The 14,512-nt window shown below is 38.8% G+C and overlaps 1 protein-coding gene across 1 annotated transcript in view; it reads right to left on the reverse strand.

Moving 5' to 3' along the window:
* Positions 1-1,015: 1,015 nt before the first annotated feature.
* cacna1fa (calcium channel, voltage-dependent, L type, alpha 1F subunit a) overlaps positions 1,016-14,512 on the reverse strand; it is a 32,984-nt gene continuing 19,487 nt past the window's right edge. Inside the window, exons 25-46 of the mRNA XM_017306011.1 lie at positions 14,375-14,427; positions 14,134-14,280; positions 13,447-13,648; positions 13,164-13,322; positions 12,630-12,740; positions 12,464-12,547; positions 11,653-11,673; positions 11,434-11,568; positions 11,179-11,244; positions 11,017-11,108; positions 10,042-10,201; positions 8,350-8,477; positions 8,170-8,266; positions 7,460-7,562; positions 7,283-7,384; positions 6,186-6,310; positions 4,811-5,157; positions 4,075-4,221; positions 3,068-3,501; positions 2,205-2,317; positions 1,794-2,126; positions 1,016-1,393 (exon numbers count right to left, since the gene is read on the reverse strand). Of these exons, the coding sequence (XP_017161500.1) occupies positions 1,190-1,393; positions 1,794-2,126; positions 2,205-2,317; positions 3,068-3,501; positions 4,075-4,221; positions 4,811-5,157; positions 6,186-6,310; positions 7,283-7,384; positions 7,460-7,562; positions 8,170-8,266; positions 8,350-8,477; positions 10,042-10,201; positions 11,017-11,108; positions 11,179-11,244; positions 11,434-11,568; positions 11,653-11,673; positions 12,464-12,547; positions 12,630-12,740; positions 13,164-13,322; positions 13,447-13,648; positions 14,134-14,280; positions 14,375-14,427 (3,363 nt within the window). The 3' untranslated portion in view covers positions 1,016-1,189. The remainder of the gene's footprint in view (positions 1,394-1,793; positions 2,127-2,204; positions 2,318-3,067; positions 3,502-4,074; positions 4,222-4,810; positions 5,158-6,185; positions 6,311-7,282; positions 7,385-7,459; positions 7,563-8,169; positions 8,267-8,349; positions 8,478-10,041; positions 10,202-11,016; positions 11,109-11,178; positions 11,245-11,433; positions 11,569-11,652; positions 11,674-12,463; positions 12,548-12,629; positions 12,741-13,163; positions 13,323-13,446; positions 13,649-14,133; positions 14,281-14,374; positions 14,428-14,512) is intronic.

Consider the following 14,512-nt stretch of genomic DNA (forward strand, 5'->3'; position numbering starts at 1 on the left):
CATCTCTTCAATGTTTTGCAAAAAAAAAAAACACACACAAATAAACCAGATATTTACATGTAATATTTAAAAAGACATAACCATTTTTTCTTACTGTCTGACATTCATTATGACTAAACTTTGCATTTTAAATGTCTGTGAGGGTTATCAAAAATATTTCCCAGAGAAAAAACTTAATACTTTATTAAAAAATTACTCCACCTTTTGAAGTCATGACGTCAGGTGATGACGTCACGGCTTTGCAAGCCTCTGATTGGGTCCGAAGTAACAGCTGAGGATTTATTTGAAGAAAACCAAACAAAACACTGCGTTCATGTGTGGCATCAGAAGAAAGAAAAAAATATATAAATAATTTCTATCTGGTGTATTTGAGCCGTTTACATGACTAGAAAATCGTGACATAAACTCAGCTTAATTACAGATCTTGCTTTTTGCGGGTATTTCCACCTTGCAAATTATAAGGAAATGACATAAATGTAAAATGCGGCCATATGAGTGCAACAATACTCTGCTGCAGACATATGCAGCCTATTGTTTGGCATGCTTCATCTCTTTGAAGGGGGAAGTGAAACCCAGCTGTCGTCCATCTGCCAGTCTATTAATCACTGATTGCATAATTCACTGGTTATATTTCACTATTCCTCCTACCAGGTGGAGGAATCCTCACACTAGTCAAACGGAAAAATACAAATAAATAAATGAATGACGAGTTGTTTGAGAAAACATGTTTTATTTGCTCAGAATGTAAAGCGACGCGGATGAACACACAATAATCAAGAAATACACAGCAGCCTTTTTTTAACAGAAGTTTCAACGCTGCATTTTAGAGGATATTCAGTTTAATTACATTTATCTAAAACAGATAATGCATTCAGACAGCATCTGAATTTAAAGATGTGTTATGGTATTTTTAAAAATCCTCTGTTATAATGATTCAAAAGCAAAAGCTTGACTTTTTATTGCACCTCTGTGTAAATATAAAAACTTCCTGAGCCTCACCTGTGTGCATGTTTTGGCATTCACAAACAAAAGCATTTCATACCCAACGGGATGTTTAAAAACTACAAAAACCTCCGCTCACACTCGATACTTGCTTTAAATAACTGACATATAAACACACTCTTATAAAATATTGGCTCAAGACTTCATGTTCTTACTGTTTTTCTTTTTGTTTTTGGCTTGGCTGATCTCAGTAAGAAATCACGCAGTTCATTTCGTCGGCGAGTTCGTCCTCGAAGCGGGTCAGGTGACTGGCTCCCCGCGCTATCAGGTCCGCAGCCGCGCTCTCCATCTCGTCCAGACTCATGTGACACGCTTCGGCAATCTCCCGCTTGGCAAAGCTCACGAATTTTGGATCCCTGGCGTACATGCCGAGGCCCTCGGAGAACAAGATCTGTTGTTGGGAGAGATTAATATGTTGCTCATGTATTTCAGATAAATAAAAAAGTAAAAAAAAGAAATGGCATTCAGCAAAATTAAATAATTTCTCATTAGCAGTCTGTGATTGCAGATCTAGTGATCTACGATCAATTACTTTAGTCTTGCAAGTTAAAAGCTACAGACTGATGCAGTAAAGGGATGCATGAGTTTAATTAAGTCTTAAATGTATTTCTTTACTGTTACTTTTCATAGATTTTAAGTTTTGAGAGTTGGTTTGCCGATCGCGTCTCGATTGGTTCTTAAAGCGACTAAACATGGCTGTCTGTGAACGCGATCGGAATAATATTTCTGAAAGTTGATTAAACGTGATGAATTAAAAAAAACATCTTCATCACTTTGTAAGGAAAACGTACCGATTCGACCAGACTGTCTGCGCTGCCTTTATCTATGATGCTCTGGTTGGCCGCAGGCGGCATCCTGACGCTGGTGAAGGTTCTGGTCTGACCCGGGTACCAGCCCGGTCGCTTCCCTGCAGGAAGACTGGCAGAGCCGTCGCACCAGAGCGGCTGACTGGAGCCGCTTTCTTCGTCCACCAGGATCATGGGCGTGTAGATGAGCTTGCCGCGGCGCGCGCTGGGGGCGATTGTTCCTGGAAGGGGCGTGGCTCCGGCCGCCGCCGCATTGGCCCAGGAGGCGGACAACATGGAGGACACGCTGCTGGGCCGGGAGTCCAGGCTCTGCTGGTTCTGGCAGAAAGCAGCAGTGGGTGAAGACTAACTGGAGGAAGACGAGACGACGTGTGGTCAGCTTTTTGCGACTCTCACCTGCAGGCGGGATCTGGACGGAGATGTGTTCCCCCGGTAGCTTCCAGGGACGGGCAGGTCGTCAGCGCTGGACTGAGGCTTCAGACACTGGAAGTTAAACGCAGGTTTCCGACCTGAAGCAGCGAGAAACAATAAACGTCTGCAGCTTCAGTAACTGTTCGCTAGTAAAACCGACTCCATTCAGAGACCCACTGCTGGACTCTAGTGTGAAAGAAATTGTTCTGGATTTTTTAATTTTTTTCTTTATTTCATTTTTCAAAATAAGAAAACAAACATTTTATTACCTAAAATGAAACAAAATAGCAAAGGATGCAATTTTTCCTTAAATAAAGAATAATGTGTAAAATGTAAGACATTAAAAGAGAGAGCAGGATTGTTTAAATTAAACCAAGCTAAACTAAGCTAAATCAAACTGTAATAAACTAAATTAGGCTAAGCTAAGCTAAGCTAAGCTAAGCCAAGCTAAGCCAAGCTAAACTAAACTAAGCTAAGCTAAATTAAACTGTAATAAACTAAACTAGACTAAGATGAGCTAAGCCAAGATGCTGAGCTAAATTAAACTAAGCTAAGGCAAAATAAATAAAGCTAAACTAAACTAAGCAATACTAAACATAACTAAACTAAGTTAAGCTACATTAAACTGAATAAAACCAAGCTTAGCTTAGCTTAGCCAAGCATAAGTTGGCTAAGCTAACTTATGCTTAGCCAACTTAAGCATAAGTTGGCTATGCTTAGCCAACTTAGTTGGCTAAGCATAGCCAACTTAACTAAGCTAAGCTTAGCTAAGCTAAGCGAGCTAAGCCAAGCTAATTATATTAAAAATGTTAATAACGCTAGTTTTAATAAACAAAATTGTTCTTGACCTTTCGGTATGGCAGGAAGTAATCGTCTCCTGACAAACTGGTCGCCATTGTTCTCATTCCCATTGTAGCCATTCCCATTGTAACCAGTGTTCCCATTGTAGCCGTTCCCGTTGTAGCCAGTGCTCCCATTGTAATCAGTGTTCCCATTGTAGCCGCTGACAGTGCTGCCGTTTTCATTGCAGCCGCTTACGGTACTTCCGTTCCCGTTGTAGCCGGTGTATTCGTTGCTGCTGTATTCGTTTGTGTCGTAGGGAGCCGGGCTGACGGCAGCGCTGCCTTCATTCATGTTGTTTTCACTGTAGGCGTTGCTGATGAAGCCGTTGGGGTCATGACCTTCATAGGGAATTTCTCCTATGCTGCTGGCTACGTCCAAACTCTGGCCGTTGTCTCCTGTTTCGGTTGGTACAGGAGAAATCGCCTCTTGATACTCAAACCTGCAAGAATGAAGATGCAAAGCGGGTAAATATGGCATGTGGTAGCTTCCAGAGTTCTGAAAAATTGTATTGTTTGTTTAAAGTTGACCTATGAGGCTTCTTTGAACAGATTAAGGCAGTTTGATAGATTGTACGAAACACGTTCGTTACATATTTTATCCAAAATCAGTCTTAGATAATCTGATTTCTGTCTTGACAATTCACCCTACTGTGAGCTCCTTTCAGAACGAGTCATTTTAGGGCCCCCAAATCATTGTTTACACTCCCTCATGAAAAAGGCTGCATACCATACATCTTTGAAAAGCAGAAGGGGGGCCTCCTGCACAACCAACAAGAAAGTATTAACTGTTTTCTGAATGCTTAATTAAACACTTGTCTTTTTCAGCAGCCATTGTACAGCTGAACAAATGTGCTGGAGCTCCACTTGGTTGCTAGGTAACGGGCCTGGACTCGGCTGGGGTTGCTAGGTAACAGCACAGTGACTTAACATTCAGGAGGTTTTTGAAACTGCTCATTTTTCAGACACATTAAAGGTCCCCTTTAAAAACCTTAATATAATACTCTATTTCTCACCCATCGACTGACGGTATGCTTGCTGCATACGCCTCACTGCTGTAAAACTGCTCCGCCGCTTCACTCTGAGTTGGAACGAGCGCATCTTTGAGGAGAAAGTCGTCTCCTCCCGATATCTCTGGTGGAGGTGGAGGAAGAGGCGATTCGCTGACGGAGAAGAAAGAACCGAGTCAAGAAACACCACAATATAAAACACCAGTATCAGCAAAGATTTATAAAAGTTTATATATGACAAAGCATCAGTAATTTTCAGAAATTAGCTATTTAGAAAAATAATGACACTTAATTAAACACACACAACCTACAAAAAGTTTCATTTCATCCACTGCTGTATTTTCTTTGCTGTTGATGTTTTACTTCCAAAATGTCTTTTCAACTTTTAAAATGTTGTAACAAAGAAACACGGTGGGGCGACTGGTGGACTGCCGTAGCATCCCTGCCACCGGGCTTAGCGAGGGGAAATCCTGAGACGGACCGAAATGTAAAGAATGTTCAAATGATCAAAATGAAAATAATTCCTATACGTAACAAAATAACAGGATCAGCATTTAGAAAACTCATAAAACTTTAACAGAAACTGCAGGGCAGAGAATCCATATATTTTAAGTAAGAGTAGAAATACTTCATAATAAAATGACTCAAGTAAAAGTGCAGTAAAAATGCTTCTTAAACTATAATTTTGCCTAAAAGTAACTCAAGTAAATGTGAGTAACTGTAACTCTTATGCAGTCGGTACCTGACGGGAAGCGGTTCGGATCTTGCGGGCTGCTCAGTCACGACTCTCAGTCCGGCCAGCTCCGATCCGGGCCTCAGGTGTTCCTGTACGGCCTCCACCTGCGTGGTGATCACCTCCCTGCCTGCGACCCGGGGCGGGGGCTCCATGATCACCGCCGTCTGCTCCACCAGCAGGTCCAGAGGCGGCATCGGCGTGCTGGCGGGCGTGGGGTTCRCCGACGTCCCCGCCTCGCTGTCGAAGATCTCGTCGCCCGTCATCTCGCCCTCAGTGGCCTCCTCTTCCTCGAGGTCGCAGGCCATCGCCAGGCGCATCTCTGGAGCCAGGTCCTGCAGCGTCCGCAGCCCTAGCTAAAACACAAAAGGTACTTACAGCAAATGCTCACAGGATGCATGCTGGGAAATCTATAATTTCATGATTTTTAGTATCAAAAAAAAGAAATTTACATTGAGAAAAGCTGCATTTTCTTAATGAAAGTGTAGCTACTAACTAGGAAACAACCCATGTATGTAGAAAGACGTTAAAATCGATAAGCATGTTGTTTAAAGTTTATTGTATTAACTGTTCCTGTATGTTGACATTATATTATAGCTTTATTTATCCACTTCTAATAAATCATAATAGTGTTCGGGGCTCTTCATGTCAGCCATATCTACAAAAGACTACAATAATTCAAAAATATATTTAAGCGTAAAGAATTTTTCAGATAGACTCCCTTTAGAAAACACAAGACCTTGACTCTATTTAAGGTGAACTTTTATTGTTTTTTATATATATTATGTTCATTTAGCGGCTGATTTGCCAAAAGTTTTTACTTATTACATACTGCATAGAATTATTTATTTTCTTAGCCTTTTTTCAGCTGCACAGATTTTAACTGTGAACAAACAGTTAAAAGGGCTGAATGCAAATCTAACATACATTTAACGCGCCTTTAGCGCCCCCTACTGGTGAGCGGAGATTTTGCACTCAAGACGCTTAAAGCATTAAACTTTTTTTTTCTTTTTTTTTACAGATGTGGCAAATATTTTATCCTATGTCATACCCATTTTTTTAAATGAAAATAACAATAAAAAAGTAAAAAAAATTAAATCAATTATTTGAGTACATTTATATAATAGAGAAACAAATAATAGCGGCAAAGTTCTGCTTCTGCAAATTCCTTTAATATGATTCTAAGTGGAATATAATCTGTTCTTCTCTCTTTTAATTTATTAAGAGTTTAAAAACATTTAGCTGTGGTGCTAAATGCTAAAAAGCAGATGTAAATGAGAAAAGAATCCTTTTCACATACTTCACATAAAAAGAGACTCAAAGACGTTTTAGTTTGTGTGTTCATGTAACGTAGAAAGGATTTCAATTAAAAACTAGATCTTACCTGCAGTGCAGCAGCCTTGTCCTTCCTCTTGGATTTTCTTTCCCTCTCTTTCCTCTTTCTGTACTTTTTGAAGTAATCTTGGATCAGGAAACTGGCATAAAACTTTCCACAAGTCACCTCATCGCCTGACAAACGCAATCAAACATGCAAATGTGAAAACTCAAGACAGCACTGTTTCCTTCTGTTGAATAATTTAGAAATTTCTTAATCATCTTTCTGTACAGAAGAGGAATAGGGCCAAAAACACTTTAAAGAAATTCTGACTTTTTTTTTTTAATCAGAATTTTAATTCTGTCAATCTGTCAAAATCCAAATAAATAGCAAAACATTCTGAGGTGTGTGTCAAGTATATTGCTATTAGTATGTGAAAAATAATTACACAGCAGTTTCTTCCTTGTTGTAGAATTTGCAAACCTGAACTTTATCCACTCCGAAAGCCTGCAGCAAATTTATCTGGTGGATTTCAGTTTAACGACTAGATATGCCAAATCATGCATGAACAATTATACAATTCTGATTTTTACAAAAAGTCAGAATTCTGAGAAAAATAATCTGAATTCTTAGATTAAAATCACAATTTTGAAAAAAAAGTCAAAATTTTTAGATTAAGTAAGAATTTTAAGAAAAACTTCGAATTCTGATAAAAAGTCAAAATTCTATGAAAAAGTCAGAATTCTGAAAAAAGTAACCAAAATTCTCAGATTAAGTCAAAATTCTGAGAAAGAGTCACAATTTTTAGATTAAAGTCAGAATTCAGAGGGAAAAAACGTCAGAGTTCTGTGAAAGAAGTAAGAATTCTGACAAATTTAAAATTTTGAGAAAAAGTCCGAATTATGAGAAAAGCCAAAATTCTGAGAAATTCAGGGTAAAAGTCAGAATTCAGAAAAAAATATAAGATTTCTGAGATTGAAGCCAATAGTCTTGAGAAAAAGCCAAAATTTTTAGATTAAATTCAGAATTCTGAGAAAAAGTCAGAATTCTGAGATTAATTAATAGCATTCTAATGCAAAAACCATAATTATTTTTCTGTTGTTTTTTTTCAGTGGCCCCAATCCTCCATATTTCTGGGATTGGCATTTGGCAGTTTTGCGTCTTGCCTCTAGGGGGCGGGATGATTTCATCGATGAGTTTAGGTTTTGTGTGTTTCCACAGCTTCTTGATGATAATCTTCAGCTCCTCGTTCTGCTGATCGACGGGACCTGGTGGAACCCAAACACAGATTTGTTAAATAAAAGACGCCGTTTGGCCACGCGGCTCCATGAATTCCTCCCGACCTTCAGTTTTGATCTTCAGCGAAGTTCGGACGAGAGCGAACAGAGTGGCGTTGAAGGTGACGGTCCCGTCGGGGTGGAGGGGAACGTTCATGGCCACCAGCCTCTGAGGACAAACGAGGAAGCAGAAAATATGAAATCTGCTCATTTCATTTCATACACTACAAAAACACAAATGCATAACCATAAATCATAATTAAAAAGTTACATTAATTGAGTTGGGTTTTATTTTTCGATAAATAAAAGGTTTGATTTAGCATGAAATTAATAATTACACATGAAACTATTTTAAAAATATGAACTGGATTACATATTTGAGTCCAGTGGGATTTGTTTGCTTTACTTTCTGAACATTTTGTTCATTAAACACAGAACTTTACCTGGTATGTTTAATCCAGTTTCTAGTGAAAATAACTTTATACACGTGGAATAATACAGAACTAAAAATGTACTTTTCAGCATTATATTTTAAGTCAATAATTCCTCAACATTGATAAATATTGGTAGATTATTTCTAACATGGGAACTAGTACTTTTTTAATCAATGTTGAGGAGTTATTGACTTAAAATAAGCTCCTAAATTATGCTGAAAAGTTACTTGAATGTCAGTTTTGTCTTATTTTTAGTGCAATTAATATATTTGCTGTGGAAACTACAGAAAAATACTCTGTAACATTTTGCGTTTTTGCAGCTCTGCACGTGTTCACTCTTACCTTGCAAGCAACGCGATGAGGACAGAGCTTTCCGAAGCCGAGAGGAGGCTGAATCCTGCGTAACATAGTGACTACATCGATGTGCTTGATGCGACCTCTGCCACGTGCAAACAGAAAACGGGTGAGACAGAGAAGTTTGCTTTGGAAACAGTGAAGCTGGACTCAGATAGTGAGACGCACGTGGCTTCTGGGTCGTAGTCGGACCAAACTCGCTTGAACTCGTCCAGGTGGTGAGTCCCCAGAACCGTCCAGTCTCGGGTCAGATACTCGAAGTTGTCCATGATGACGGCAATGAACAAGTTGATGATCTGAGAGAAAAGAGAAGCAGAAAGGGAATTTATATGTGTAACAAAATGATTCTGTAGATGTATTACAACAAATGAAACATGACACACTAGTGTGTTGTTTAAATATGTGAAGAAAAGCTATTGTACACTGCAAAAACACAAAATATTACAGAGTATTTTTGTTTAGTTCTTAGAGCAAATATCTTAGCGCACTTGAAATCAAACAAAACTTAAAAGTAACTTTTCAACAAGATCTAGGAGCTTGTTTTAAGTGAATAATTTCTTAATATTGATTTTAAAAAATTGCTAGTTCAACGGGTGATTATTTCACTTATAGCAAGATATTTTTCCCACGCTGTAAATAAAATAATTTACCAGATGAACTAGAACTTTTTCATCAATATTAGAAATTATTTACTTAAAACAATCCTCTACATCTTGTTGAAAAGAAATTTAGAAGTTAGTTTTGTCTTATTTCAAGTGTATTTGCAGTAGAAATTGCACAAAAATATTTTTAAAATATGGTACAATTTTTTGTTTTTGCAGTGTAAAACCAAGAATTAGAGGTTTTCAAGCACATGTGTGTTAAAAACAAGTTAGATTCACCAGTTTGAGTTTATTTAGCATTTTCTGTAATTCATGCAGGAACATTACAAATAAAGGCTCAAAAAGATATACAAACATCTCCAGTATTAGCTAGCTCAGAATTAGCCATGCTACTAGCAGGTCGACTGGGTGCACAGGAGAGTCGGGTGGTCCAGGGTTCTGGACGGGTCCACAGTCCGTCACAGAGCCACACAGGAAAACACAACCAAGTAAAAGAAAGAGCAGAGGTCCTTCCAGCTGCACAGCATCCAAAACCAAATGGAACAATTGTCTTAAAAAAAACAGTTTCTCAAATAAAAACAAAGAATTAAAGTTCACAAAAAAGCAAGGAAATAATGTTGTTTGTGCAGGAAGCTCTACTAATGCTTTTCAAAATGCACAGTTGGACATCTGTTTCCAGCCATTTTCATGTGACTGTAAACGTTGAGTTGGGGGCGTGGCCAGCAGCAGCTTATTTGGGTTTAAAGTGACAGTAGCCCTAAAACATTCCGTACTGCTTTGTGAACATGCTTTGTGTAGGCTACTGCTCTATCCTAACATGTTCAAGGGAGTTAAATCATATATAACTGATGATATGAAAGCCCAACCGTAAAACGTTTACTTTCCGTTTCTTTAGGTGTGCAGCTGCTGTTTGAGCCGCAGGTTTTTGTTCTGACGGCTCAGATTCACCTTCACCCGACCGAGTTAGCATCTTAAAATAGCACAGGGAGCATATTAGCTCCTGTACCCAAATATGTGCAGCCCATTAAACCTTTGTGATGCGGGCGTGCATCACCGCTCATCCGTCGATAAATAAAACCGTCAGTGTGCTGCTGCTTTAATGCTGCCGTCCCTATTTTCATCCAGCTTCAATTCCGCCTGACCTGGCAGTCGACGCACACGGTTTGAATTAATTGCAGCTAAATTTAGAGCCCCTAATCTGAAGACTATCTGAGTGAAGAGAGGGGAAAAGTAAAACGTCAGGTCAGCCTTCGCTCACCAGGTAAGCGCAGAGCATGAAGAAGCTGATGAAGTAAAGGTAGGCCAGGTTACTCCCGCAGGTGTACTCTTCACCGGGCTCGACGTCGGCCTCCGGGTCGCAGCGCCGGCCGGGCAGCGCGCCCAGCATGATCTGCTGCCACTGCTCTCCGGTGGCACACCTGCAAGACAGGAAGCAGTTTTAATTCAGTCTGGTCTACATGCTCCTTCAGGCTCATTTTGTTATGCTAACAACATCTATGTCTTTTATTGGGATTTTATGTAATGGATCAATACCAAAGTGCAGCATTGGTGGGAGATGGAAGAAAACTGATGGGTGGTTTTAAAATATTAGGTGTAGTATGGATATGCATAGTGATAACTACGTTTAGATGGCTAGATGACTGACGTTGCGTTCACACCACACGCACTTAAAGCATCAGGAGGTTTACAGTCAAAGTCTATGTGGAGGCGCGTTTTGAAGCGCTTTGAGATTTTAAGTGCATCGACGTTTCCAACGATGGAAAATCTGAACTTTCGTTGCTGGACGCAGAGCATCACCCAATCAGAGGGACTCCGCTTTGTGGCGTAGTGGTACATCTTCTGACGTCCTATGATCTACGACCAATCGAGTTACGACTACAGAGACAGGATCCTCTTCCTGGATGAGGATCAGCCAGGAACTTAGAACTTTTACGTTTTGAAAATACTTCCCCTCATTTGAGCTATCCAAATCCGACCAGCAAAAACGTTGAGTCACGTTAAATAAACGATAAATAAACATTGTATTTATTTAGGCGAAATATGCAGGAGGCGGTGGAAGAGCGTGAGCGACACCAAGAAGTCTCCTCTCAACTTTCAGTTTTACTACTCTTCAATTACGCACCACTTTGTTTTTTTTTTTATTTAATCTTTGTCCTAACAGAAATTTCAGTCAACTTCCAGACCACTAAGGTTTAAGAACCACTGTTGGAACAAGAGGGTTGAAACGTCTTACCTGAAAAGAACCAGAACCGCCATGAAGAAGGTCTGGAAGTTGCAATTTCTGTTGATGTCTGTGTTGTCATCGATGGCTACTTTCCCAAACATCTGGGAGGACAAACAGCAGAGAAACCGTCAACCAGGAAAAGCAGCGTTCCCACCTTTTCCAGAGACTCACCTGCATGCCGATCACAGCGTAGATGAAGAAGATCATAGCGATGAGGAGGCCGACGTACGGCAAAGCCTGGAGAGACGGAAAGAAAATAAAATCGTCTCATGTCACGGTAAAATGCCGGCAGAATTTTACCGCATAAATATGAATTTCATCATATTTATACTGTAAAATTCTGGCAACCACAGCTGTTTTTTTTTTCTTTTTATAGAGTATAAAAAAGTAATGAGACAATATTTGTGACAGAGAAGATTCACTGACCTGCAGGGATTTGACAAAAGTCCAGAGAAGAGTTCGGATGCCTTCTCCTTTGCTGAGCAGCTTCACCAACCTCAACACTCGGAACAAGCGGAAGAACGTGATGGACACTTTCCCGCTTTCTCCTTTTCCACCACCCTGGAAAAACAAAACTATTCGGGTTATTATAAACCCTAATAGAAACGGGAGAAAGGTTTGACGACATCTTGATCCAATAATCACCTCTCCATGGCCGCCTCCTCCCTGGATCATCAGTTAAGCAACAGAGAAAGAAACGGTTAAAAATACATTGAATTATTAATATTTTTAAACAATTCCTAATTGCTTATGTATTCTCCATTGTTGACATCTTTAAATAATAAGGAACTACCTGATAATTACAGTGTAATAATGTTATTAATTACATGAAACTAACATATTATCAGATTGTTTTCAAATTATTACTTTATCTTTAATGACTTTCTGTGAGCTGTTACAATCATGTTACAATTCAAATTTTATTATCAGCAGACATTAAGTCCATGGTTACACAAATTTAAAACAACGAAAGAAATAAATCACAATAAAAATAGAAAAAGCACAATCAAAATATAAAAGTATAATATAAATACACATAATATCCCATTTTTATTTAATAATCAAAATTATCACATTTCTAAACATTAAACAACTATTTTATTGCTAATATCTTAATACAAACTGTTACTAACTGGTAATTACATTGTAACTACAATGACAATTACATATTATTATCAAGGTACTGAATGTTTACTACCAAACTATTTCCAAATTGTAATTCTGTTTTTACTGGACGGTAACAAGAAGCCAGACTGAAATAAATTAATCTGATTAACATAAAATCAAGATAAGTGTTTATCTTTATTTTAGAAACACTTTAATAACGAAGCAGAGATTGTATTGATGGAAAGTTTAGTGGACGGAAAACGTGTCATAAAGAGGTGCATAATTAACACATTCTAAAAACATTTCCAAGTATTTCTTCCAAAGGTAAAAGTGAGTGAAGACTCCTTACACTAAATTCAGACACTGCGATGTCCAAGACGCTGCCGACAACGATCAGAGCGTCAAATGAGTTCCAGGGGTCGATGAAGTAATGCTGACAGATGAAAACAAGCAAACAGGAACGTGAAGTCAAAGAGTCATCACCAGGAAACTCGGCGTGCGGCGGGAAAACTCACATGAGCACGAAGAGCCATCAGCTTGATAATCATCTCTATGGTGAAAACCACGGTGAAGATCATGTTGAGGATGTCCATGACAGAGGTGAACAACTTCGACTGCTCATAATGCTAAAGACATAAACACCAACGTGAAATTATTTTCAGTATTTTCTGAGAGATTCAGGAGAGAAATGTCCAATTGTTACCATTATTATTATTATTATTATTATTATTATTATTATTATTATTATTATTCCTCCATAGATTTTCTCGTTATGTTATGAGTCAGTTTGTAACCATTTTGTCTGTGTCAGGGGTGTCAAACTCATTTTCGTTTTGGGCCAAATCAAGATCCTGAATGCTCTTAAAGTTTTGAGAACAAAAGACATGAAGTCCTGCTTTCAGACTGAAAATGTGTGCTCTTGGATTATGGCAGGAAAATTCCCCCATATAAAATGTGCTATGTAGATAAAGTTGTCTTACCTACTGATTGTTTATTTCCTTGTTTTTGAAAATCTGTTTGAAATAAGTAAATCAAATGAAAAACGGTACCTGAATTGCCAGAGTGAGAGTGTTTCCCAAAATCAGCACAAACATGACATATTCAAACTGGCTGGAGTTGATGATCCTCCAGAACTTCAGCTGCGACGGGTTTTTAGGGATGTAAATCTTTATTGGCTGAGCTTTCAGGGCGTAATACACACACTGCCTCTGCGTAGGGCGAAACAGAGAGAAAAACTGTTCAGCTTGGATCAATTAAACAAAAAATACAATCAATTTATTTAATCTGAAATTAAAACAATTCAAATATCCTTAAAAAAAAAAAAAGGCTGACTTGATTCTTGTTGAGTTCGCAGTTTTTGAACTCCGCCTCTCCTTGCTCCCGAAAAGTGATGATGACGAAACCCACGAATATGTTCATCATGAAGAAGGCGATGATGATGATGTAGATGATGAAGAAGATGGAAATCTCCACTCTGTAGTTGTAAATTGGGCCTCGGTTTATGGCATTGGCGTCCACGGCCCGGTACAGAAGCCTTCACAGAGAAAGAAAACACAAAACATGACAATCTGGTTTCTACACTGCAAAAAACTAAATCTTACCAAGAATTCTTGGTCCAGTTTCTTCGGCCAAAAMAAAWCAAACTTTTCAGCAGTAAATAGGAGYTTATTTTTCATTAATATTGACAAAAAAAGTWCTTTTTCCATTGGAAGATTACTTCATTTATAGCAATCACTTAGCATTGTTTGTTTATTTWAAAAAAAWWWTTTATTATTGCCCTTTTTTTAAGACTTTATAGTTGGTGTTTAGGCATTGATATTCCGGTCTTCCAATAACACAAAGGTATCAAGTGATATTTTCAAATTTCCTGTCAACTTTAAACATTTTTTAACTYAAAAACATGGCGACTGGCTGGATGAATGACTGCCCTGACGCACTGGGCTTTTTCTGTTGGAAACCCTGAATAGCAATAATAATGACGGTTATACGTTGAACTAGAAGAACAAACCCAAAACTCACTGAGGCCAGCCTTCAAACGTYGACACGGTGAACAAAGCCAGCATTCCCATCAGCACGTTGTCGAAGTTAAAGTCACTGTTTTCCCAGATCCTCTCTCTGACCATGGGGTGGTTCACATCCCCGTCTTTATACACCACAAAGGTTCCCCTGGAATCACACAAACGCACAACTTCGCAGTCAAATAAATCTAATTTCAGGAAACAAGTCAGTGTTTTAAGCYGTGAGAGCAAATTAAACTGACTTGCACTCGTCTGGAGTGTGTTTGGCTTCGTCTGTGCAGCTGTAGAATCGGCCCTGAAAACATCCAAACCAGAGCATTTAGCCACCAGCAGCCGTCTCTGGAAACTTTCCGTTTATAAAGAGAAAAGACTGGTGAAGG

The sequence above is a fragment of the Poecilia reticulata genome, linkage group LG7, assembly GCF_000633615.1.
Source record: "Poecilia reticulata strain Guanapo linkage group LG7, Guppy_female_1.0+MT, whole genome shotgun sequence".
Taxonomy (NCBI): domain Eukaryota; kingdom Metazoa; phylum Chordata; class Actinopteri; order Cyprinodontiformes; family Poeciliidae; genus Poecilia; species Poecilia reticulata.